The sequence below is a fragment of the Bos javanicus genome, chromosome 2 (genome assembly GCF_032452875.1).
Source record: "Bos javanicus breed banteng chromosome 2, ARS-OSU_banteng_1.0, whole genome shotgun sequence".
NCBI lineage: Eukaryota > Metazoa > Chordata > Mammalia > Artiodactyla > Bovidae > Bos > Bos javanicus.
Genome location: NC_083869.1, coordinates 103,514,057 through 103,537,171, shown reverse-complemented (window position 1 = coordinate 103,537,171; position 23,115 = coordinate 103,514,057). Strand labels below are relative to the sequence as shown.

At 39.2% G+C, this 23,115-nt stretch overlaps 1 protein-coding gene across 12 annotated transcripts in view; it reads left to right on the top strand.

Moving 5' to 3' along the window:
• FN1 (fibronectin 1) overlaps positions 1-23,115 on the top strand; it is a 69,268-nt gene that overhangs the window by 25,279 nt on the left and 20,874 nt on the right. For 6 of the 12 annotated variants that reach the window (XM_061384146.1, XM_061384094.1, XM_061384119.1 and 3 more), the window contains exons 14-29: positions 314-494; positions 975-1,151; positions 1,934-2,062; positions 2,155-2,244; positions 3,015-3,209; positions 3,945-4,217; positions 5,467-5,733; positions 10,756-10,850; positions 12,277-12,445; positions 13,142-13,228; positions 15,607-15,798; positions 17,066-17,338; positions 18,431-18,613; positions 20,952-21,041; positions 21,578-21,847; positions 22,554-22,670. In XM_061384146.1, the coding sequence (XP_061240130.1) occupies positions 314-494; positions 975-1,151; positions 1,934-2,062; positions 2,155-2,244; positions 3,015-3,209; positions 3,945-4,217; positions 5,467-5,733; positions 10,756-10,850; positions 12,277-12,445; positions 13,142-13,228; positions 15,607-15,798; positions 17,066-17,338; positions 18,431-18,613; positions 20,952-21,041; positions 21,578-21,847; positions 22,554-22,670 (2,788 nt within the window). The remainder of the gene's footprint in view (positions 1-313; positions 495-974; positions 1,152-1,933; positions 2,063-2,154; positions 2,245-3,014; positions 3,210-3,944; positions 4,218-5,466; positions 5,734-10,755; positions 10,851-12,276; positions 12,446-13,141; positions 13,229-15,606; positions 15,799-17,065; positions 17,339-18,430; positions 18,614-20,951; positions 21,042-21,577; positions 21,848-22,553; positions 22,671-23,115) is intronic. The other 6 variants (XM_061384129.1, XM_061384138.1, XM_061384164.1 and 3 more) reach the window with 1 other exon arrangement.

Sequence of the window (23,115 nt, the reverse complement as noted above, 5' to 3'; positions counted from 1 at the left end):
AAATCAGGACAATAATACTACTAACTTGGAGGAGGTAAGAGATAAACCTTAAATAAGAGAATGGAAGGAAAACAGCACGGAGCATGGAACATAGTAAACCATCAGTAAATATTAGCTGTAATAACCATTATTATTAACATTAACAAATTCTGCTGCAGGTTTCTATTCTGATCCCAATTTTCCGTGATATCCCCCTCAAATGGAGCTTCATAGACTCCTCGTTCTTCTTTGAAAAATGCTCCACATCCTCTCCCAGCATTCATCTTTGTAAATTCTTGTGTGATTTTTTTTTTTTTTTCACTTAAATTTTTAGAAAAATTCTCCAAACCGCTGGAAGGAAGCTACCATTCCTGGCCACTTAAACTCCTACACCATCAAAGGCCTGAGGCCAGGTGTGGTATACGAGGGCCAGCTTATCAGCGTCCAGCACTATGGCCAAAGAGAGGTGACGCGCTTCGACTTTACCACCACCAGCACGAGCCCAGCGGTGACCAGTATGTACCCCAGTGGCCCGTCCATCTGTGCCTGCCTTTCTCAGACCTGGGCTGCCCAGAGGAAGTGCTTTCCTTCTCGATTCATCTTCTTCCGTGGATGAATATGAATACCCACATTTTATTTTTTTTCGTTGCGCTGGTCTTCACTGCTGCACTGGCTTTCTCTAGTTGCAGTGAACTGGGGCTACTCTTTGTTGCAGTGTGGGCTTCCATTCTGGTGGCTTCTCTTGTTGTGGAGCATGGGCGCATGGGCTTCAGTAGCTGTGGTGCATGGGCTGAGTTGCCCTGTAACATGTGGGATCTTAGTTCCTGGACGCAGGGATCAAGCCTGTGTCCGCTGCACTAGCAGGTGGATTCTTAACCACTGGGACTAATGGGGAGGTCCGGCAACTACATTTTTTTTTTTAAATGGTATTTTACAGATGGTGGTAGTAAGTTTTATCCGTGGCTGAAGGCTCTTTGTCCTCTCTGTGACTCTAGGCAACACTGTGACGGGAGAGACCACACCCTTGTCTCCTGTTGTGGCCACCTCTGAGTCGGTGACTGAAATCACAGCCAGCAGCTTTGTGGTTTCCTGGGTCTCGGCTTCGGACACTGTGTCTGGATTCCGGGTGGAGTATGAGCTGAGTGAAGAGGGAGATGAACCACAGTACCTGGGTGAGCTCGATGTGTTGATGACCAGCTGCTGGCAGATTCTGCTGGGGGTGGGGCTGGGCGGGGGGGCATCCACGCAGGTGGCCTGGGAAGTTTGGAACTAGTTGGCCCTCCAGTGTGAGGATGGAAAACAACTGACCCTTTTTAGAACCAACCTGGGTGTTTCCTAAACCATGCTCACTCTCCTGGCCCCTGGTGGGAGCTGTGTTATGTGTTAGCCTGGGCACAGGTCCACATAACAATAGTGTGTTCTTCCTGGAAGTAATTGCCAGCATGGGGACTGTTAGCTTTGGGAGAGACACAGTACCCTTATTCATGCTTTTCAGATTCTCATGTGTAACAGACTTTTAAAAACTTTATTGTGGAGAAATATACACACTGAAAAGTACACAAATCATAAACATAGAACTCAGTGAATTTTTATAAAAAGAACACACCCACGTGACCAGGACCCAGATCAAGAAAAAGAACATCCCTCCTCCCCCATCATCCCTCACCCATAACCACTACTTAGACTTCTAACTACAGAGGACAACGTTTACAAATTTGGGGGTGGTTTAAAATTATATATCCTTAGAGAAAATATTTGAGAAAGGGGGAAAAAAATTATCTCATAGTGCACTGATAATTACTGACTATACATTAGTATATTTCTTTATAGTTTTCTTCATTCATTCCCCCCACCCCCATGAATATATAGTTTTAAAACTATCCTTCTCAAAGGTTATGGAGTCATTAGAGGGATTGGTATCCTCTGATAGTAACCTTTCCCTTTTATTTCAAAGATCTTCCCAGCACAGCCACTTCCGTGAACATCCCTGACCTGCTTCCCGGCCGAAAATACACTGTGAATGTTTACGAGATATCCGAGGAAGGAGAGCAGAATTTGATCCTGTCTACCTCACAGACCACAGGTATGTGTGGAGTGAAAAGACTTTTTTTCCCCCTGTGAAACAGACCTGTAGCAGTATTTCCTGCTTTTCTCATTTCTTCGTTTCTTTGTTAGCACCTGACGCCCCTCCTGACCCTACCGTGGACCAAGTTGATGACACTTCCATTGTCGTTCGCTGGAGCAGACCCAGGGCGCCCATCACAGGTCAGCTTAGCTGCCTCTTCTTGGCTCCTATGTTAATCTTGTTGCCCTAAGAGGTGAGGGAGTGGATTCTGATCTATGAGCAGGCAAATCACTTATATATCTCTATTGTAATTACTGGACCACAGTGGAGATATATGTGTGTCTGTACAGCCTTACCTTCTTATGAATAATTTCCTCTTAAATATGTCTTAATTAGCCTGTTTCACACAAACATGCACACACACAATCACACAGGCACAAACCTCGAAATCCAGCTCATGGATTTATTAAACAAGGCATTCCCATGATAGAAGAGGGGTAATTCTTCTGAAAACCTCACTCTGAGACTTATTCTTAGAGGCAGCCAAGATGCCTTATTAGCTCATTAGGTGATTTAACTGTTTCTGAAGTTCTTAAAAGACATAGACAGGCTAGACAACTCTGGCTCAGAGTGGTTCCTTGATTGCTCCCATCATCTAGAGCTCAAAGAAAAAGAAATCGATTTAACATGAATATTTTCACCTCCTGGCTTCTCTAATAGACATTTATTAAGGATCTCGGTCTTTGAGGATGATTTTTATTATTAAAAAGCTTTGCATGACTATTCTTATTTAATCTTTGGACTGAACAGTCCTTATAAGAAGTAGCACTATTGAATGAGTCCAGAAGAATTGCTCACTCTTCAAGAGTGATCTACCAAGATGCTAAGGGCTATTAGGAAAGGGGAATTTATGCCTTTTGAAACCTGTGTTTCATCAGTGTGTTTTACTGTTTTTCTCCTGAATCCGCAGGATACAGAATCGTCTATTCCCCATCCGTAGAAGGTAGTAGCACAGAACTCAATCTTCCTGAAACGGCCAACTCTGTCACTCTCAGTGACTTGCAACCTGGCGTTCAGTATAACATCACCATCTATGCTGTGGAAGAAAATCAAGAAAGTACTCCCGTCTTCATCCAGCAAGAAACCACTGGAGTCCCACGTTCAGGTAACCTAAAGCTGCTTCTTGTGCTGTCTTACCTTTTAAGGCTTAAGAAAGTCACATCTTGAACCTCCCTTTTGCCAGAGGAACAAAACCAACCTTGGCTTGTGTTCACTCCATGAGCCTACTAGGGACAACCAGACGTGTAAGATCAAAGAATAATTGTCTCTTTGGGGGGTTTATTTTGTCTCTGTCTACGGTTCCTATATGCAAGTCATCCTATAGATTACTCTATCCCTGAACTTATGAAATTTAGCTGAAATGTTCTCACTGTAAAGTAACTAATAAAAGCTGGCTATTGGCTTTCCTGATTAAAAATTGACAGCATAAAGCTTTCATATTTTCCCCAAGAAACCTAAGGTGTAGTTCATCTGTTGCTCTTAAGTATTAAAAAAAGATTCATTAAAGTAAAAACTACATTTTTTTCTGTTGTCACAAGAGTTTGCTTAGGGCTTTTGGGGGGTATGTTTATTTTAAACCCCCCATTAGGACACTTCATTTGATGGAAACTCATCTGCTTACATTCACATTTTACATAATAGTTTTAAATGTCAAATGTAAGCAAGATGACTAAACCATGAAAATATAACCCCCAAAATGTGTTCTTAGATTTAAAGAGAAAACAGCTTTGCTCTGAAGAGAGGGGCTCTATGAATTGCCTTATACACATTTGGCAAACTGGTTTTTTAAAAATAATCCTCAGCAGGAATTGCGAATGACCGCTTGGCTCTTGTCTGTTAGATAAAGTTCCCCCTCCCAGGGACCTGCAGTTTGTGGAGGTGACAGATGTGAAGATCACCATCATGTGGACACCCCCAGAGAGTCCAGTAACCGGTTACCGTGTGGATGTGATCCCCGTCAACCTGCCCGGGGAGCATGGGCAGAGGCTGCCCGTCAGCAGGAACACCTTTGCAGAAGTCACCGGGCTGTCCCCTGGGGTCACTTATCACTTCAAAGTCTTCGCCGTGAACCAGGGGAGGGAGAGCAAGCCTCTGACGGCACAGCAGGCAACCAGTAGGTTTGGGGTCCTTTATCTCTACCCTCCCTTTCCACTTGTGATCAATGGGCAGCACTCCATTCACTCCTGGGTTCACAATTAGAAACAGGAACATACTCAGAGGACAGGAAATGTATAGCCTCCATAGAGGCTAAATGGTAATCCATTTCCCAAATACATGGGGACATGACACGAAAGGAGCAAAACTTAGCCTAATTTTCCTTGCTAATGGAGACATGGATTGAAAATTTGAGTACTATTTGTGTAACTAAATATACCTAAGTCAGACTTCAAGTATAGTCTCCTAATCCTTTTATAGCAGAATTATTTATAAATAGTAATTACTAAAACATTCAATGTATATTAAGCACCAGGTCATATGCTCAGTTCTTTATTATCCTCATATTTAATCCGCATTTTGAGTTAATAAGGAAGGTCTTATTATTATCCCTACGGGATACATGAAGAGACTGAAGCTTATAAAAAATGCTGCAACTTGTAAAGTAACAGAGCTGAGAAATGATGGAGTGGGGATCCACATAGACCTATGTCTTTTTGACTCCAAAGCCCATGCTTTGTTGTTATACTTGACTACCTCTTAAACATTTCCTCCCTCTGAAAAGTGTTTTAAATTATTGTAGGGAAATTGCCAGTTATCACACTCAAGAAGAAAACCAACAATTTATGTGATTCTTTGTGCTAGGGCAAACTCACCAGGGTCTTGCCATGAATCTGAGGTTCTGAGTATATGTTATCATTTTTGTCTCATCTGAATCAGGTGAAAGTTACTTTTATTATTCAAGCAAAGGATTAGTCATTGAATAAATGCAGAAAACGTCACTGTGCTCCACGTGGAACTTTCTTCTTACCGTCATTTTAATGGGTTTATTTCTGTTTTCTTCACCTATTTGGCTCAGAGCAGAACAAACTATAGCTTCACAAGTACTGGCTTTTGTTTTTAAATACCATCTCTGCAATGTTAGTGTAATTTCTGAGGGTAATGGGAAAATCATGCTGGAAAATTATAAACTTTCCACAGGATCAAAGTCAGGCAAACACAGTGAGTGATTTCTCATGACTGACAAGAGTTTTGGGAGGTTCTCTGTAGCACTCAGTCTCTTCTTCATGGCTCAGTATTTCCAAGGTTATGATCTTTGTTTCAACCTTGAGAAGAAAGAACTTAGAAAATTCAGTCAAGCTTTAGGATTTCAGTATGATAATTCTGAAGTGCAGCTATTTCTTGACGTGTTTCATCTCTTTTTCTAGAATTGGATGCTCCCACCAACCTCCAGTTTATCAATGAAACTGATACCACGGTCATAGTGACCTGGACTCCACCTCGCGCCCGGATAGTTGGGTACCGACTGACCGTGGGCCTGACCCGGGGAGGCCAGCCCAAGCAGTACAACGTGGGGCCCGCAGCCTCGCAGTACCCACTGAGGAACCTGCAGCCTGGCTCTGAGTATGCTGTAAGCCTCGTAGCCGTGAAGGGCAATCAGCAGAGCCCCAGAGTCACCGGAGTCTTCACCACTCGTAAGTCAAAATTTAAATGTCTTTTCTTGGTGATGTCTCATCTGTATTTACATTCTCTCTCCTTTATCCATTTTTTAAGAAGTTAACTTAGGGAATTTCATGGCGGTCCAGTGGTTAAGACTCTCTGCTGTCCCTGCCTAGTTCCCTGGTCAGGGAACTAAGATCCCACAAGCTGTGCAATGTGGCCAAAAAAGAACAAAGTTAACTTAAAAATTTTGTACAAGTTTTAAATAATTATTTTTAATTTGAAAGAGATATTTAAAGTGGTCCTACTCAAAGTGTGATCCATGGATCCACTGCTGCTCTGTGAGTTGTTTGTCACATGGACTAATGAGCTTATGCCAGAATGGATCAGGGAGCACACTGTTCAGTTAATACTTTTTTGAAGCAAAGTTTTCTTGATGAAGGAAGCAGTGGGTTATATGATATATGTTACCAAGATCCTTATTTCCTCCTAGACCAGTACTTTGAGTAGCATGGTTTAAGACACCCAAGTTATTCGAAAATTGAATGCTACTGAATTAAATGAATTTACTAAATACTAGTTAAGGCAAGAAAAAAATCAGCCACTGTGTCTACATCCTGATACTTTGAGCATCGAACGACAGCATTAAATGTGGAAGAAAAACATCTACCAGTTGAATAGAAACCAACAGGATAAGAAGCTAAGGAAGTAATGAGTGTTGACAACAGCAGATTAAAGTACTTCTGCAGAACAGGATAGCTTTTTTTTTTTTAACTTTTCTTAAATCACTCTCAATTCCGCAGAAGGAAAAATATTGACAGTAATTTTTGGTCATGTCTGTCTTGTGCTCAACACTTTACAGGAAGTGACCTTAAATCTCTTTCATGTCTATATCACAATAGAGGATTGTATTCATGAGTTGATTTCTATTAAATTCGTATTCATGAATTGATTTCTATTAATGCATCTCATTTACATTACAAAGAAATATGAGACCCATAATTTCTAGATAAGCATTAATTGCTGTTTTTAGCTCATTTTGAATTACAGAAGGACCTAACTTAACACTTTTTCAGCATATATTGCAACTGTGAACTAGCTTGCGATTTCCTAAAAGCTTTCCACAAATCTTACTCTAACTTGAAAAATAGATGTTAAAAAGCATTCAAAAAGTGAATATAAGTTTAGTTTATAAATTACTGTGGAATTTATTTCACACAAAGAAAGTGTCTATAAAATTTTCTTTGTAGGAATTCATAATTTACTAAAAATGTATTTCTATTTAAATTGCATGTATAAAGCTTGGCAGTAAATGCTTTTTCCTAAGTAACTACTAGTCATAAACAAGTAAAACGTACTTTTTATCTATAAGCTGACTTTTGAATTTTGCTATTTTATGTTATATGTTACTAAGACTCTAAAATCTATTAACATGAGATCAGTATCTTTGTATTTCTTATAAATACCTGCTTCTTATAGATGACATTCATTGCATTAGAACAGAGAGTTTAGTAGTCTTTTACTGACCACTGTTATCTTTTTTACTTTTTAACATGAAACATATTTTACATAGTTTCCTTTTGTTGGATAAATGCCTATGAAAGAATAAGCATCTTGTTTATTTTATTGGAAAAATAGTTGATTTACAATGTTGGGTTAATATCTGCTGAACAGCAAAATGACTCAGTTATACATATGAAAATATATTCTTTTTCATATCCTTTTCAATTATGATTTGTCACAGGATATTGTGTATAGGTCCCTGTGCTGTACAGTAGGACCTTGTTGTATATCCATCCTATGTATACTAGTTGAACCTTCTAAGCCCAAACTCCCAATCTTTCCTCCCCCACCTCCCCTTCCTTTGGCAGTTGCAAGGGTGTTCTCTGCATTTGTGAGACTTTTTTTTTTGTAGATATGTTCATTTGTGTTTTATTTTAGATTCCACACGTAAGTGATATATGGCATCTGTCCTTCTTTCTGACTTCATTTAGTATGAAAATCTCTAGATCCACCCATGTTACTACAAATGGCATTCATTCTTTTTCATGGCTAAGTAATATTCTATTTTAATGTATGTACCACATCTTTATTCATTCGTATGTTGATGGACATTTAGGTTGCTCCTGTGTCTTGGCTGTTGTAAATAGTGCTGCTATAAATCTAGGGATGCATGTATCTTTCAGAATTATAATTTGTCTGTGTATATGTCCAGGAGTGGAATTGCTGGATCACATGGCAACTCTATTTTGAGTTCTTTTGAAAAACTTCCATACTGTTCTCCATAGTGACTGCACCAATTTACATTCCCACAACAGTGTAGGAGTGGGTCCCTTTTCTCCACACCCTCTCCAATGTTTTTTACACTTGATCTTAGCCAAAAGGCCGAGAAGCGATCCCAATGTTTTTTATTTGTAGACTTTATAATGACGGCCATTCGGATTGGTGTGAGGTGGTATCTTATTGTAGTTTTAATTTGCATTTCTCTAAGAAAAAGCATTTTTAATGATACTAACAATAATACGTGGCATGGGTGGGGCAATTATTGGCTATTTCAAGTACTTTTGGAGACTTTGATATATTGGACATGTTATTTTATTGTGTACACAGTACATTTATAAAAATAAAATTTTATTTGAGTTAACTGACAAAACTTCTTTTATTAGATAAAAGTTATGCCTTGCATATAGTATGCTTTCAAAAAATATTTGTTGACTAGATGATTGTGAAAACAGCTCAATCAAAGTTAGGTTTAACATTTTTTTCTTTGGCTACACTGTGCAGCATGCACGATCTTAGTTCCCTGACCAGGGGTAGAATCCATGCCTTCTAACCACTGGACCACCTGGGAAGCCTCCCCATACTTTAGATTTAAATAAGCTTCTGTTAGCAGGGAGTTCTGAGGTTGTGAACATCAGCTGGACTTGCATATTTTTGGAATTGCTCTAAGTTTCTGTAGTTTTTTTTACTGTTACCAAACTAAATTCTGGAATAACTTTTCTGGGTTTTATAACTTGTACTAAATTCTTAAGAGCATATGGTGGGGGTAGGAGAGCTGTTTCTGGGGGAAAACCAGCCTACTCCTTTATAAATAGGGCAAATTTTATTTTTTTAACATCCAGGCTGTCCTTCACCTAACAAGACCTGCCAGAATCCATAGCTCATACTTACAGTCACATTCTTTGTTTGCCATCAGTTTGTGGGTTTGTGGTTTGGAGGGTTTCCCGTAATGGTGTTCCCAGGCAGAGACCATCATCTTAAACTTGGGAACCTTTTCGCTGGCTGGCTCAAGCAATAGAAAACACCCAATCGTAAAGCCCAAGACAGTTGAGAATGTTTTTTTTGAAAAAATTGTGGCTTTCCCAGATGTTCAGTGAAGGAAACTGACTGCTCCCTGAATTGTTTCTTGTGGTCATTAAATTGTCACTCAGGGATGGCCATGGCATTTTGGCAAAGTCAGTGGCAACCAAATAGTGTATGATTTCAGTGAGTCTGGAAAGGCATCATGGGTCACCCATCCTAATTCTCCTGAAAACATCATCAAAATAATAACATACTCATGAAACATGCCTCTAAACCAGTAGAACTTCAGTCCAGCCATTAGAGCAGTCATTACAAAGGAGCCCACACACATATTTTGTTTTTTCAGACAACAGGATTTTAAAAGTAATTTTTTAAAAAGTTGCACATGAAAATCTAGATTGGAAGACAATTGCAGTGCTGGGCCTGAATTTTCCCATGACTGGAGCTGAGTAATAACAGAGTAGTCTTAAAGACTTTTAATATTCATTTGTCTAAGTCTGCAGGATGTCTTTGTCAAATCAACCATTCATAATTTAGAAGAAAAATGCATTTGCTAAGTTTTTTCTCGGTGGGTACAAAAATTTGGTTGGGATGCAAAGAGGAAGAGATTATGAAGGCCATGTGCCATGGCCACATGCTTGAAAACCTGGAATTTGACTCACCTGATACAAATGCCTTAACGTCTAAGACCTCACCTTTCCCATAGCAGCCAGTTATCAAAATGCTTGTTCCCCTTATTACAAGGTTTAGTTGTTCTGCCAATTATATTTTAAAGAGTTTAAGTTTATGATAAAGTCTGTAAGACTGTTGAAAATGTGTATTTCAACTTTGTGTACACATACTCTTCCTTTTTTTTTTAAGTATTATTTTCACTAAGAAATAAAAGTGATGTCAGGATCTAGGAGATTTGAAATCAACTTTTCTTATAATACCTAATTCCAGTGGCAGAATGCTAAATTTCTGTAGTGTGATTATCTGAATGAATAATTATATATTTAAAGAAAGACTATTTAGAATTTATAAGTTCATCCATGGTGGCAGATTTTGTTTAACTTTCATATGACATCTCTTTTTGCAACCAAAAATAATTGGCCATCAGCTTGAATGGGAAGGGAGTTTGGGGGACAGTGGATGCGTGTATATGTATGGCTGAGTCCCTTTGCTTTCCACCTGAAACTAACAGTATTGTTAGTTAGTTACTCCTATATGAAATAAAAAATAATAATTGGCCATCATTATGGAATGACTCAGCATAATCTATAATTTAACCATTGTTCTCAAAATAATGATTAAGAAGCAGAGTGATAATCAGTTTGTGATGACCAATTTTACATTTTATATGGGATTTTATACTGATGATAGGGAAAGTTGTTGTCATCAAACTCAAATCCCAAACATAATGAAAATACACAGATTACAGAATCCAAGGAGTTGAATGTGTCCTCTGTGGTCATCCAGCTCCTCGTTATTCAAATGTGATTCATGGACCTACGGCATTAGTGTTACAGAAAGGCAAACTACCCAGCCACGTATGCACCTATAGAATCAGATCCTGCATTTAAGCCAGGTCTCAGGTGATTTGTGTGGTACATGAAAGATTGAAAGGCACTGATCTACTCCAAATTTTCATGTATGTTATATGTTACATTTTGGATCGTTAGTTGGCTGAACTGAGGTACCAGATAAAAAACATTTATCTGCATTCTCTGTGATTCCGAGGTTTGAACACATGCTTTTTTGATTCCATTTCACAGTGCAGCCTCTGGGCTCTATCCCACATTACAACACAGAGGTGACTGAGACCACCATTGTGATTACATGGACACCTGCCCCAAGGATTGGCTTTAAGGTAAATTGCAGATGTTCCTAATCTCTAGTGATATAGCCCTGAGGTGCCCTCGTGTTTCTGGATGTGGTTAAAACAGGATGTTTCAAGAATCGGGTGACTTGGGTTTTATCCTGTTTCTGTTCATACCTCTCTGGCCACATTGTCAGGGCATCACAATACTTCTGCCTCCCTGAATTGCTGGAAAGATGAATTGAGGCTGTAAAAGTGTTTTGCAAAGAAGAAAACATTAGTATGAAGCTGTTATTTGTTGTTATCTTATTTTCTCTATCCTTTCCCCCAGGGAATTACATTTAAAGATATATATAGGGAAACCGCATTTGTTGTGTTGTTCTAAATAGGTATCAAGTTCACAAAAACCAATTTAGGGAGACCAATTAAACTCAGAATAGCTCAAAAATCACATTTTTATTCAATCAGTTTCATCTCAACTTGTTCAGAGCCCCTTGGGTGAATCTCTTAATAGAAGTTAAGATTAAGCTCTTCCCTATAGATCTGGATACTTGTTTTTTTAAACTAATGGTATTAGGGAAGTGAGGAATACAAATGAATGTATTTAAAAGATTTCCTTTCTTTGGAATTTAGAGTGTGGAGAGAGAAATATTTATTATACTTGAAAATCAAGACTAAATCCTAGTAATTATTTGTTTTAAAATATATACCAAAGACCACTTCTTTTTTGAAATATGCAATAGCATATTGATAATTACACTACTTAAATACAGAGAATCCCTTTTTGAAGATCATCAGTGTATCTTTTAAATTTCCCTTAGTAGTGTCATTTGGACTTTCAGAAGCCTTATACCTTACTAAGGCTGCCTGCAGAGTTGAACCCTGATGACACAATATTACCTAGGTTTTTTTAAATTAAATACTAAAAGGGTTGAAAATTCTGGGCATAGTAATCTTAATTCTTCTTTTGTAACATAACAATCTTGCATTTGAAGCTGTGAATATACTTCTTCAAAAGGACTGTTTTTGAAGTACAAAGTGTTACAGGGGCTGGTACCTAAGTTGAATGTTAGTAACTCATTAAAGAGAGAACTCGAGGATTTCTTCCAGCAAAAAGAAAATAAGAAACGAACGGACATGTAGCTGAAAACCTTTGTGTACTTCTGGTTTGTACCAGGAGGTTGTTTATCAAGCGAAGCAATATGTAATGATGTTTCTCTGGAACCTTCCATTATAAACTACCTTAACTTAGTTTTGGAAGATACTTGCCTTAACTGGCACCCTCCCCACAGTTCTGGGGAATTTCCAGTGAAATTATTTAGTAGAGCTAAAGTAAGGTCCCAACTTATTCCCAACTAAAAGCAGAGTACAGTTCCTGAGGAGTCCACATTATGCGAAGCGTAACCACAAATTCTCAGCAGTAACCCAGCTCTGGAAATATTTGTCCTTGGTGTTGATTTTGTCTTCTTTCTCCTAGCTGGGTGTACGACCAAGCCAGGGAGGAGAAGCACCCCGAGAAGTGACTTCAGAGTCAGGAAGCATCGTGGTGTCTGGCCTGACTCCAGGTGTGGAATACGTTTACACCATCTCTGTCCTCAGAGACGGGCAAGAGAGAGATGCGCCAATTGTGAAGAAAGTGGTGACACGTAAGAGTTCCTTGCCTCTTTTCATATTTTAAACTGTTGGCACTTTTTAAAGGTAACTGATAGAGGTATCGCTTTTTACTTATGATAATGACACAAGGGAAAGATTTCATTCCTACTTATATTATTAGCTATTCTCTAAGTCTGGAGTAGCAAGTTCAACTGATATCATATAATTCATGACATCAGAAGTGTTCTTTCCATATCAAAAGTTATCTGTGAATTGACAACACAGAAAAAGATTTCAGCAGTGTTGCAAAATTTAAAATAGTAAAAAAAAAAGTGCTCTCAGAGAATTGCTATCCATCATGGTTTTACAGTACAACTTCTTTATTTTTACTGGTAATTGAAGGAACGGAGAGAGGGAGGGGCGGGGAGGAAGGGAGAGAAGTTCTACAGCTCAAGCACTTTATGCTAGTTTTGTGTACATGTGTGTGTGCATGCTAAGTCACTTCAGTCGTGTCCAGCTCTTTGTGACCCCATGGACCGTAGCCTTCCAGGCTCCTCTGTCCATGCGATTCTCCAGGCAAGAATACTGGAGTGGGTTTGCATGCCCTCCTCCAGGGGATCTTCCTGACCTAGGAGTTGAACCCACATCTCTTACAACAACTGCATTGGCAGGCAGGGTCTTTACTACTAGCACCAGCTGGGAAACTCCATCCGAACTTTAACTTTTAATTAAAATTCTTTTCTGTGTAGCACTGTCCCCACCAACGAACTTGCACCTGGAGGCAAACCCTGACACCGGAGTGCTTACTGTCTCCTGGGAGAGGAGCACCACTCCTGGTAAGCCCGCAATGCGTCAGGACAGAATTCTAAGGGTGATGACAGGTAGAAACGACCTCACTTTTACAGAATGAAAAGACTTGGAAAAAATTAACTTACATCCATTGTCACAAATGTTACAGAACTGGGATTGTAACTTAAGTGTTCAGACTACCTCTCACATTCAGCGTCATGTATTTGGATCTTAATTATTAGTTTTACTTATACTCAATACTGAGAAATTTGGCTAAATGCATTCCATGATTGTTTTTTTAAAGCTTTACATAAAGCTTTTATCTAAACTCGTTCACACATATTTAGACCCATGTTCTGTAGCCTGCCAAGTTCCTCTGTTCATGGAATTTTCCAGGCAAGAATACTGGAGTGGGTTGCCATTTCCTCCAGGAGATCTTCCCGACCCAGGGATTGAACCGGTGTCTCCTGCATTTAAGTCTGTTTCTTTACCTGCTGAGCCATCAGGGAAGCCCCATACAATCCTAATATGTGTAGAGATATCTATGACAATATTCAAGTATCATTATGGAATGGGGCAATGGCAAGAGAAATTTTAGATATTCCTGATCTTTGTCAAGTCTATGAAAAATGTTAACTAAAATATTTATCATTGGTTATATTGGGGGAATTACTATTGAGATATCAGGATATTCATTATTGGGAAAATTCCAAATTAGAAACAAATGCCAACTAATGTTGATGGCATTAACATTAACTACTATGTGTATTTATTAGATGGCTTTATTTTGCTTATTATTTCACTGTTCTGATTTGTACTCTCATTTTTTAAAAATAGTTCTTACCTTTGCTGGGATACACAGTTGAGGCAATTATCTCTAAATCGGATCAATATGTGCTGTCACACACAATAAAGCTAGCTCAGAATATCCTTTTTAATTCCCTCTGAAGTAAAGTGATTTTGTGAAGTTTTCATTACCTGTAGAAGCATCATTTAAGCCCAAACTACACTATTTCCAGTTGAATCACTCTTAAGTTGAAACTTTTAGGTTGGCAAGTTTCATGCTTGTCAGAAGCTAGATCATTAATATTTAGTCTTAATGGATGGTTTAGTCTGTCCATCTGAATGGTCATTAGCACATGTAATGACCCAAACATTCATTTCCCATCCAGTTGGAATTCCTTGTATATACTACTTTCAGTTCAGTTCAGTTCAGTCTCTCAGTCGTGTCTGACTCTTGGCAACCCCATGAATCGCAGCACGCCAGGCCTCCCTGTCCATCACCAACTCCTGGAGTTCACTCAGACTCACATCCATCGAGTCAGTGATGCCATCTAGCCATCTCATCCTCTGTCGTCCCCTTCTCCTCCTGCCCCCAATCCCTCCCAGCATCAGAGTCTTTTCCAATGAGTCAACTCTTCGCATGAGGTGGTCAAAGTACTGGAATTTCAGCTTTAGCATCATTCCTTCCAAAGTGGTCACCTTATTCCTAATTATAAAATATACCATCATTTTCTCCCTTTTTAGTAAGTTTAACTTAAACATACTTTCTCAGTTTACTCTTTGTCTGTCCCTGTGACTCTCTGGTCATTGCTATTTTAATTTGAATGTCTCTCTCCTCCCCTCAACCCTCTCATTGCCCCACTTCTATGATTTCTGAAGTCTTCAGCAGTTAATACACTATTTTTTTTAATTTGGCCATGCCATGTAGCATATGGGATTTTAATTCCCTGACCAGGTATCAAACCCAAGGCCCTGCATTGAAAGCGCAGAGTCTTAACCACTGAACCACCAGGGAAATCCCAATATACTTTTCCTAGAATAAATAGAGTCACCTTTGTTCTTCACTTTTTCTCCTTTCCTTATTGTTGAATAGTATTAGTCACTCAGTCATGTCTGACTCTTTGCAACCTCATAGACTGTAGCCCGCCAGGCTCCTCTGTCCATGGAATTCTCCAGGCAAGAATACTGGAGTGGGTAGCCATTCCCTTCTCCAGGGGATCTTCCCCACCTATAAATCCCCTAGGTTCAGACCTTATTTTAATAAACGAGGAGAACCTATTTTGGGGAGTATGCCTAAGGGTGAGAGCCAGTTCCGTGCTAAGCAGGTATAATAGAATATCCTTCAGCTGTCCTGCAAATGACCCACTAAGGAAAATCATGGCACACATGGTAGGAGGAACATGGAATGTAAGACAGAAGAGCCTTTGGTAATCATTTTCCCTTTCCAAGATTGTCTTTAAACTGAGGATATTAGTACCTTCCTCAAAGGGTTGTTGTAAGCGCTGAATGACAGTAGGTGGAGTCTTCAGCATGTGAATATTGAGTCCTTTCCCCATTCCCCTTCAAGGGTGCATCAGTCTAGTAATTGGCTCTGGGTGGCAAAGGTTCCGGGCAGTAACTTTCTCCTTTCTGTTTTCTGCAGACATTACTGGCTACAGAATCACCACCACTCCCACAAACGGCCAGCAGGGATACTCTCTGGAGGAAGTGGTCCATGCCGATCAGAGTTCCTGCACCTTTGAAAACCTGAGTCCGGGCCTGGAGTACAATGTCAGTGTTTACACTGTCAAAGATGACAAGGAAAGTGTCCCTATCTCTGATACCATCATCCCAGGTAATGGAAAAATCAGCTCTTATCTTCAGAGAGGCAGTTCCAATAAGAGTGGGGATTAACCTCTTCCTCCCCAGATGGTTGAGTGTGTCAAAATACGTTTGGGATTTAATTCTGACCTCCCAACCACACTCTCTAGAACCATGACGTCAAAGCCACTATTTGGACAAATGCTTGCTGTTAACACTTGCTTGACTGTCTGTGCTTCACTGGGATGCTTTTTGTCGCGATGGGTATGCAGTGGAGTGGCAACCATGGCATTAACTCTGTACTGTCCGCTCACGTGGAAATATTACTAAAACGATGTCATATGTCTGTACTCAGTACCAACAGGCAAAAAGTAATATGGTAAATGCATCCCATCTGTACATTTTTGCCTGATCTTACAGTCTCCATATGTGAGCACTGAAATAGCTCTTGGTTGACACACACATTCAGTTCTTCATCTTGCTATTTCAAATCCCTCTTTTTTTTAATTGAAAAAGAAAAAGGAAAAAGAAAGGCCACACTTTTAGGGTGTACTTTCTTGTGGTTGAATGACAACATTGAAGAGACCTGCCTTGGGATAGGTCTATTGTTCGTCCAAAATGAATCATGACGGAATGAAAGCGTTGGACAGATTGTGTTCTTTGCACAATTTGGTAGAATGCTTTTACTAATACTAATTAAATAACTTTGATTATGAAATGAACAAAATATTAACAGGGGCCTTGGACTCAGGCCTGTCTTTCACCTGAATGTGCTTTTGAATGGCACATTTTATACCATACATTCATAATGCGTTAGCATTATGGCCCTGATGTTGTCATGAGTTTTTCTATGGGAAAAAAAAGAAAAACTCATCAGTTAATTTTTTGGACCTTTTTCATGCAAGCTTTATTCTCCTACTAAAAAGTTTTAGATTATTTTTTAAACTTTGCTGTTACTTACTATAGATATTATATCTAGGTTCTAAGAATGGTTTTGATATCCCAAACAGGACTATAATCTTTAGACCCTGAGAGGTTCAAACTTTACTGTTTTGGGGATTTTCAAAAAAGAAACAAACCAAAAATCCCTAAAAGAATATTGTAACCTGTTTTATTCTCCCAGGGAAGCAAACTATTCATGGTGCTTAAAAAGTCTTTTCAGATAATTTGGAACAGATTGCATATTACCATCATTGCTTTAACACTATTTTACCACTAGTAACCTGATGTACACTGCTTTATTTTTTCCTCTTTTTTGCCTCTGTTTTCCTTTTGCCCTCCTTTGCTTTGTAACTCAATAGAGGTGCCCCAACTCACTGACCTAAGCTTTGTTGATATAACTGATTCAAGCATCGGCCTGAGGTGGACCCCGCTAAACTCTTCCACCATTATTGGGTACCGCATCACAGTAGTTGCGGCAGGAGAAGGTATCCCTATTTTTGAAGATTTTGTGGACTCCTCAGTAGGATACTACACAGTCACAGGGCTGGAGCCCGGCATTGACTATGACATCAGCGTTATCACTCTCATTAATGGCGGAGAGAGTGCCCCTACTACACTGACACAACAAACGGGTGAATTTTGAAAACTTCTGTGTTTAAGACATGGATGGTGTTGCATGCTGTCCCCAGTCACTCTGGTTAAATTTGGATGTTTCAGGGGAAAACCCAGCAATTTCCCAAAGATTAAGAGAGGGTAGATCAGGGGGTAAGGAGTGGAAGGCATATGCTTCACCAATAGGATGAAGACATATGCCGTAGTCTTAAGTACATTTTCACTGAAGCCATGAATATGAATTTGTATAAAGCTAGAGAAATATAGATACCTAATCTATCAAATTGCAGACCTGGAATTTTTTTAAAAATCTAATATTTATACCAAATTGTATCAAGAGCACCAGTTAATAAGAAGAAATGTACTTCCAAAATGTACCATTAGACTCTTCCTTCTACTCTTTCATAAACTCTACCATCTTGTTTGTGAGTGTCTAAAAACTAATTGAAATTTAGGTTAGAGTGGAAGGAGGGTTTTTTTGTGGTAGGAGAAAAAGAGACTTTGGTACATTCTAGGTTTTAATGCCATGATAAGGTGAAGAAACTCCTCTTTAACCACAGACTGGGGACCAGCATGCAACATTATAAAGGTTCTCTGCCCTGCATGGTAAGAACATGCTGAGAACCCATTTGCATGAACCCTTCTCACTCGTGAGTAGATTCACTGATGGAATTGTAGCTGTGGCGTAGCTGTAGTCAGTCCTTCAGGGGGACATTTAGGGCCCTTCTGTCTTGTCTGTGTGCATGTGTTTCTTTGGAAAGTATCGCTATGTTTCTCTTTGCTGTGTGGCAACTTAAGCCTCTTCAGCCTGGGATCAAATAATCATCAGTGATATTAATCATGTACCTTGATTTTATGTATTTGAAAGTGAATTAAAAGTTTTCTTTAAAATATATGGACGGCAGAAAGGTTAAAGGGGCCTAACAGTACTGGGTGTAGTGTTTTATTTTTAACAGTAGTTCACTATGACTTTAGATTAGATGAGACTATTTGCATGATGGTGACTCATTTCCTTTATGCATGAAATACTGGTTTTTACCTTTCCAGCTATCCTTGTTAAGCTTTATTTTTTAAGTGACATTAACTGAATCTTCCCTCTTATTTGAAACCAGCTGTCCCTCCTCCCACTGATTTGCGATTTACCAATGTTGGTCCTGACACAATGCGTGTCACCTGGGCTCCACCCTCATCCATTGAACTGACCAACCTCCTGGTACGCTACTCGCCTGTGAAAAATGAGGAGGATGTTGCCGAGCTGTCCATTTCTCCTTCAGACAACGCAGTGGTCTTAACAAGTAAGCATTCAAGTGTATTTGTTCAATAAATACTAGGCTAGCGCATAAGGAAAAGAATTTTGTGTTCTCGGGTAGGAGCAACAGAGATTAAGACAGATAAAACAGAACTACAAACTAGATTTCAAATCTAATGCACAGCTCTGTAATTTTGAAAGATGTTACATTTGTTGTTATTTTAATATATCTTTGATATCTACAACTTTTTAAAAATCAGTGGAGAAACACCAACTGTGAAGTTCAAAGACTTCAAACAAGTTCTGCTTCCAAATAAGCACATTAAAAACAAATGTGTGCCAAGAGACGTTACATGACTAAATCTCAGTGTTTAGTGAGAGAAAAAAATGAGGATTGAAGCTAGTGTCATGGCATCTGTTTTATTCTCATTTAAGTGTCAGCAGGTAATCTGTTTGGTATTTGAAACTTAGAAACAGTGACTGGTCACTCAGGGTAGATCAGGATTTTATTTTGAAGAAGGAGCCAGAAGTTTAATTTGTACTTCAAAAAGAATCTGTTAGCAGGATTTCTCTGAAGGTGGAGGACTTTTGAAAATAACTGACACTAAAATAAACAGCCACAGTTTATGGAAATTGTTTCTTTCTAGTTCCTACCCTTTTGAAATTGATATTTTTTATTAAAGAAAATAAAAGGAGACTGCTACATGTTGCTTTTCACATAAATATTGCTTCTCATTATTTTTGCTATAATAGTAAAATACACATATAAGAACAGCAAACATTTTTACATAAGGGAACACTAGCTCACACTTAGGTACACTACCTAATGATGGGCTGAAGACATCCTCCATCTTTCAGACGTATTTTAGAGAATGAAATACAAAGAAAAAGCAACTCAGCATGACCATAGTCCTGGTTTCTCATTTTGTGGCTGAGGGTGAGAAATCCTTATGTCTGCCTTTCAGTGGGGCTATGATTCTGTTCTGGAGCATTCTGGAATCAGTAGTTACAGCATTACCCATACACAAGGCTCTGCTTCAGGAGCACTGTCTGTCCCACATTAGCCACAGACCTGTCATGTGTTCAAATGTTCTAAGGTCTTATTCTAGATCCAATTCTAGATCTCAAGGTAGCCATTTTCCCCCAGAGAAGCCTTTAATTATCCTGATTATACAGTTGAAGCAACTGAGGTCTCCAGGGGCCAAGTCCATTGCCCCTGGCCAAGCAGGAAGGAGGAAACGGGAGTCCAAACATCCTGTTTCCTAGTCTCGTGATTTTTCAAAACTTTCAGGGTCCCCTGCAGAAGGGGAGATGGTGTAGCGGGAAAAGGGTCTTGTGAATAGGAATTCAAAGGTTAGAAACCTTACTCTGTATCTTTTTCGTGCCTCAGAATGAAAGGAGACCCAGGAATGTATATTCAACTCAAATATTCTGTGTGTGTGTGCTTCAGTTGCTCAGTTATGTTTGGCTTTGTAACTCCATGGACTATAGCCCTCCAGACTCCTCTGTCCATGGGATTTTCCCAGGCAAGAATTCTGGAGTGGGTTGCCATTTCCTACTCCAGGGGATCTTCCTGACCCAGAGATCAAATCCATGTCTTGTCCATCTCCTGCAGTGCAGGCAGATTCTTTACCAGTGAGCCACCTGGGAAGCCCCTTAAATTTTCTGTTCTTACCTTAATATGGCAGAATCCATCACTCTTGATATTAAGTATGACTCTTTTCAAGTAAAGGTTAATTGTTAAGACCATTGGTCTTGGCTTGGGTCATCTCCTGCGTCATCTTGGGCACATATATCAGAAAAGATAACTTCTCTGTGCCTTATTTTTCTCATTTGTCAGCTGGGGATAATTGTAAACCAAACTTTTGGAGGTAATGGATATGTTCATTGTCTTGAATGTGGTGATGGTTTCAGAAGTCTATACGATTGTCAAAATCCTTCAAATTAGACATTTTAAATATTGGCAGTTTATTGTTTGGCAACAAACCAGTTTTAAAAAGTTGCAGTCTCCTCCTTGTGTTGTTGTGAGGAGTATAAATGATATCTGCAGCGCCATAGTCATGATCACATGCCCTCAACAGACGCGCTGTTAAGTGAGTGACAGAAATATTACTGTGCTGCAGAAGCTCCAGCTTATTTTGGATGCAGCTGAGTCACACCCACAGAAGTGGAGTTGAGGGAAAGGCTTGAAGATGCTACAGGGTAGGGCGGTCCTTCCTCATCACTGCCGACAGCCCCTCTCCAGGTAGCAATGTTCACTTCAGTGTAAATAGGCTCTAGAACTGGACTCTTGGATATTTTATTAGTTGAAATAGTACCAAGGGTGCTTCAGTTTTTCATTCTTTCAAGCACAGTATAAAAATAATTCTCATCTGTCTTTTCAGATCTCCTGCCCGGCACCGAGTATTTAGTCAGCGTCTCCAGTGTTTACGAGCAGCATGAGAGCATACCTCTTAGAGGAAGACAGAAAACCGGTGAGTCACGTGGGTGACACGCTTATAGAGTGGCTTTCACCTACCAGTTTTGAAGAGCAAGATTTGGTGCTGCTTCTAACACTACATCTCCATTTTTGGAGGGAGCGGCCATTATCTTTAACCACTGGTCTTAAAAATTAAGACACCTTATGGGGATGTAAATGGGTACAGCCACTGTGGAAAACAGTGAGGAGATTCCTTAGAAAACTGAAAATTAAGTTACCATATGATCCAGTAATCCCACTCCTGAGCAAATACACAGCCAAACTATAATTCAAAAGGACACACACAACCCTATGTTCATAGTGGCACTGTTTACAATAGCCAAGATATGGAAATAGCCTAAATGACCATCGACAGATGAATGGCTAAAGAAGATGTGGTACATATATTTATTGGAATACTACTCAGTCATTTTAAAACAATGAAATAATAATGCCATTTGTATTATACAAACAATGTTTTATCTTGATTTTGCCAGAAGTTATATCATAACTTTCCTCTTTATCTCTTCTTCCCCTGGATGGGAAAAACAGCTCTTGACTCCCCAAGTGGCATTGACTTTTCTGATATCACTGCCAACTCTTTCACTGTCCATTGGATTGCTCCACGAGCCACCATCACTGGCTACAGGATCCGCCATCATCCTGAACACATGGGTGGAAGACCTCGGGAAGATCGAGTGCCCCCCTCTCGGAATTCCATCACCCTCACCAACCTGAACCCAGGCACAGAATATGTGGTCAGCATTGTTGCTCTTAATAGCAAAGAGGAAAGTCTGCCCTTGGTTGGCCAACAATCAACAGGTAACTTGTTTTCCCATCTGCAAAGAAACGCAGAGGACTTTTCCTATGCAGGCAATAGCTCTGTGACACAGCTTTGTGTTGTCTAAGTCATCATATCTTAAACAAAATAGATTACGGTTATGAGATAACTTCTTTATTCCAAGAAATTTCTTACTTGAATTAGGTGTATGTGCATTTTTAAGAACTAAAGTTTTATTCGAAAAGTTGAAAATGTTCTGTTTCAAAGTTCTCTTAAAAACAAAATCATTTTAATATAACATTATAAATTGTTCTTAGGCTATAGATGCTTAAGGACTTAGGGAAGAAATATCATTTCTGTACTTCAATCTCAAATGGATTAACAAAAAGTCACAGAGGCAAGGAAATGTGGCAAATATCACCAAATAGCAAATACCTAAAGACAGGAAATATGGGTGTTCATTATATTATTTTTATAACTTTTACTTTGTTCCAAAATTTTTTCAAAATAAGAAGTTGAGGGGAAAACTCTTCAATAAACTTGAAATAATCATCTTGCCACGATTTGAATTGTCTCCTTGACCCCTAACCTAGCGTTGTTCATAATTTTTAATTTTGCTGATTTTGTACAGCATTTACATTATTATATGGAGGACACACAAAAGCAGTGTTCCAGAGAGTGAACAAAAGGTGGATCGGGGCATCCTTTGAAAGTTACGGATGTAAAAACTTTCCCTTGTGTTTCTAGTTTCTGATGTTCCAAGGGACCTGGAAGTCATTGCTGCAACCCCCACTAGCCTGCTGATCAGCTGGGATGCTCCTGCCGTCACAGTGAGATACTACAGGATCACCTATGGAGAAACAGGTGCGTTAGGGAAGGGCTTCTTCACACCCGATCAAGTCTTCTGTCATGGGTAACCTTAAAGCCCAGTATTGGATGCCTAATTAAAGAAACTTTGGCAAGTCCATTCAGTGGAGCCTTGATTTTTCTTAAGAGTGTGTAGGAAATATGTATGATATAACTTGGCAAAATCAAGATAAAACGTTGTTTGTATAATACTAGAGGGGAACAGTAGAGCTGAGGAAGAAGGATTTAAATTCACAACTATATTATCAGTGGTGAAATGATAAGTAATTTGTATTTCTCTTCCTTTTACTTTCCTGTATTTTCAAGACTTTATTTAACATGAATGTATTCCATTAAGATTTTGGAAAAGGACCCCAGTATATGAAATCTTTTATATATATATGTAAAATTTGTTTGTGGCTCTGCTGGGTCTTTGTTGCTGCACAGGCCTTTTTCTAGTTGC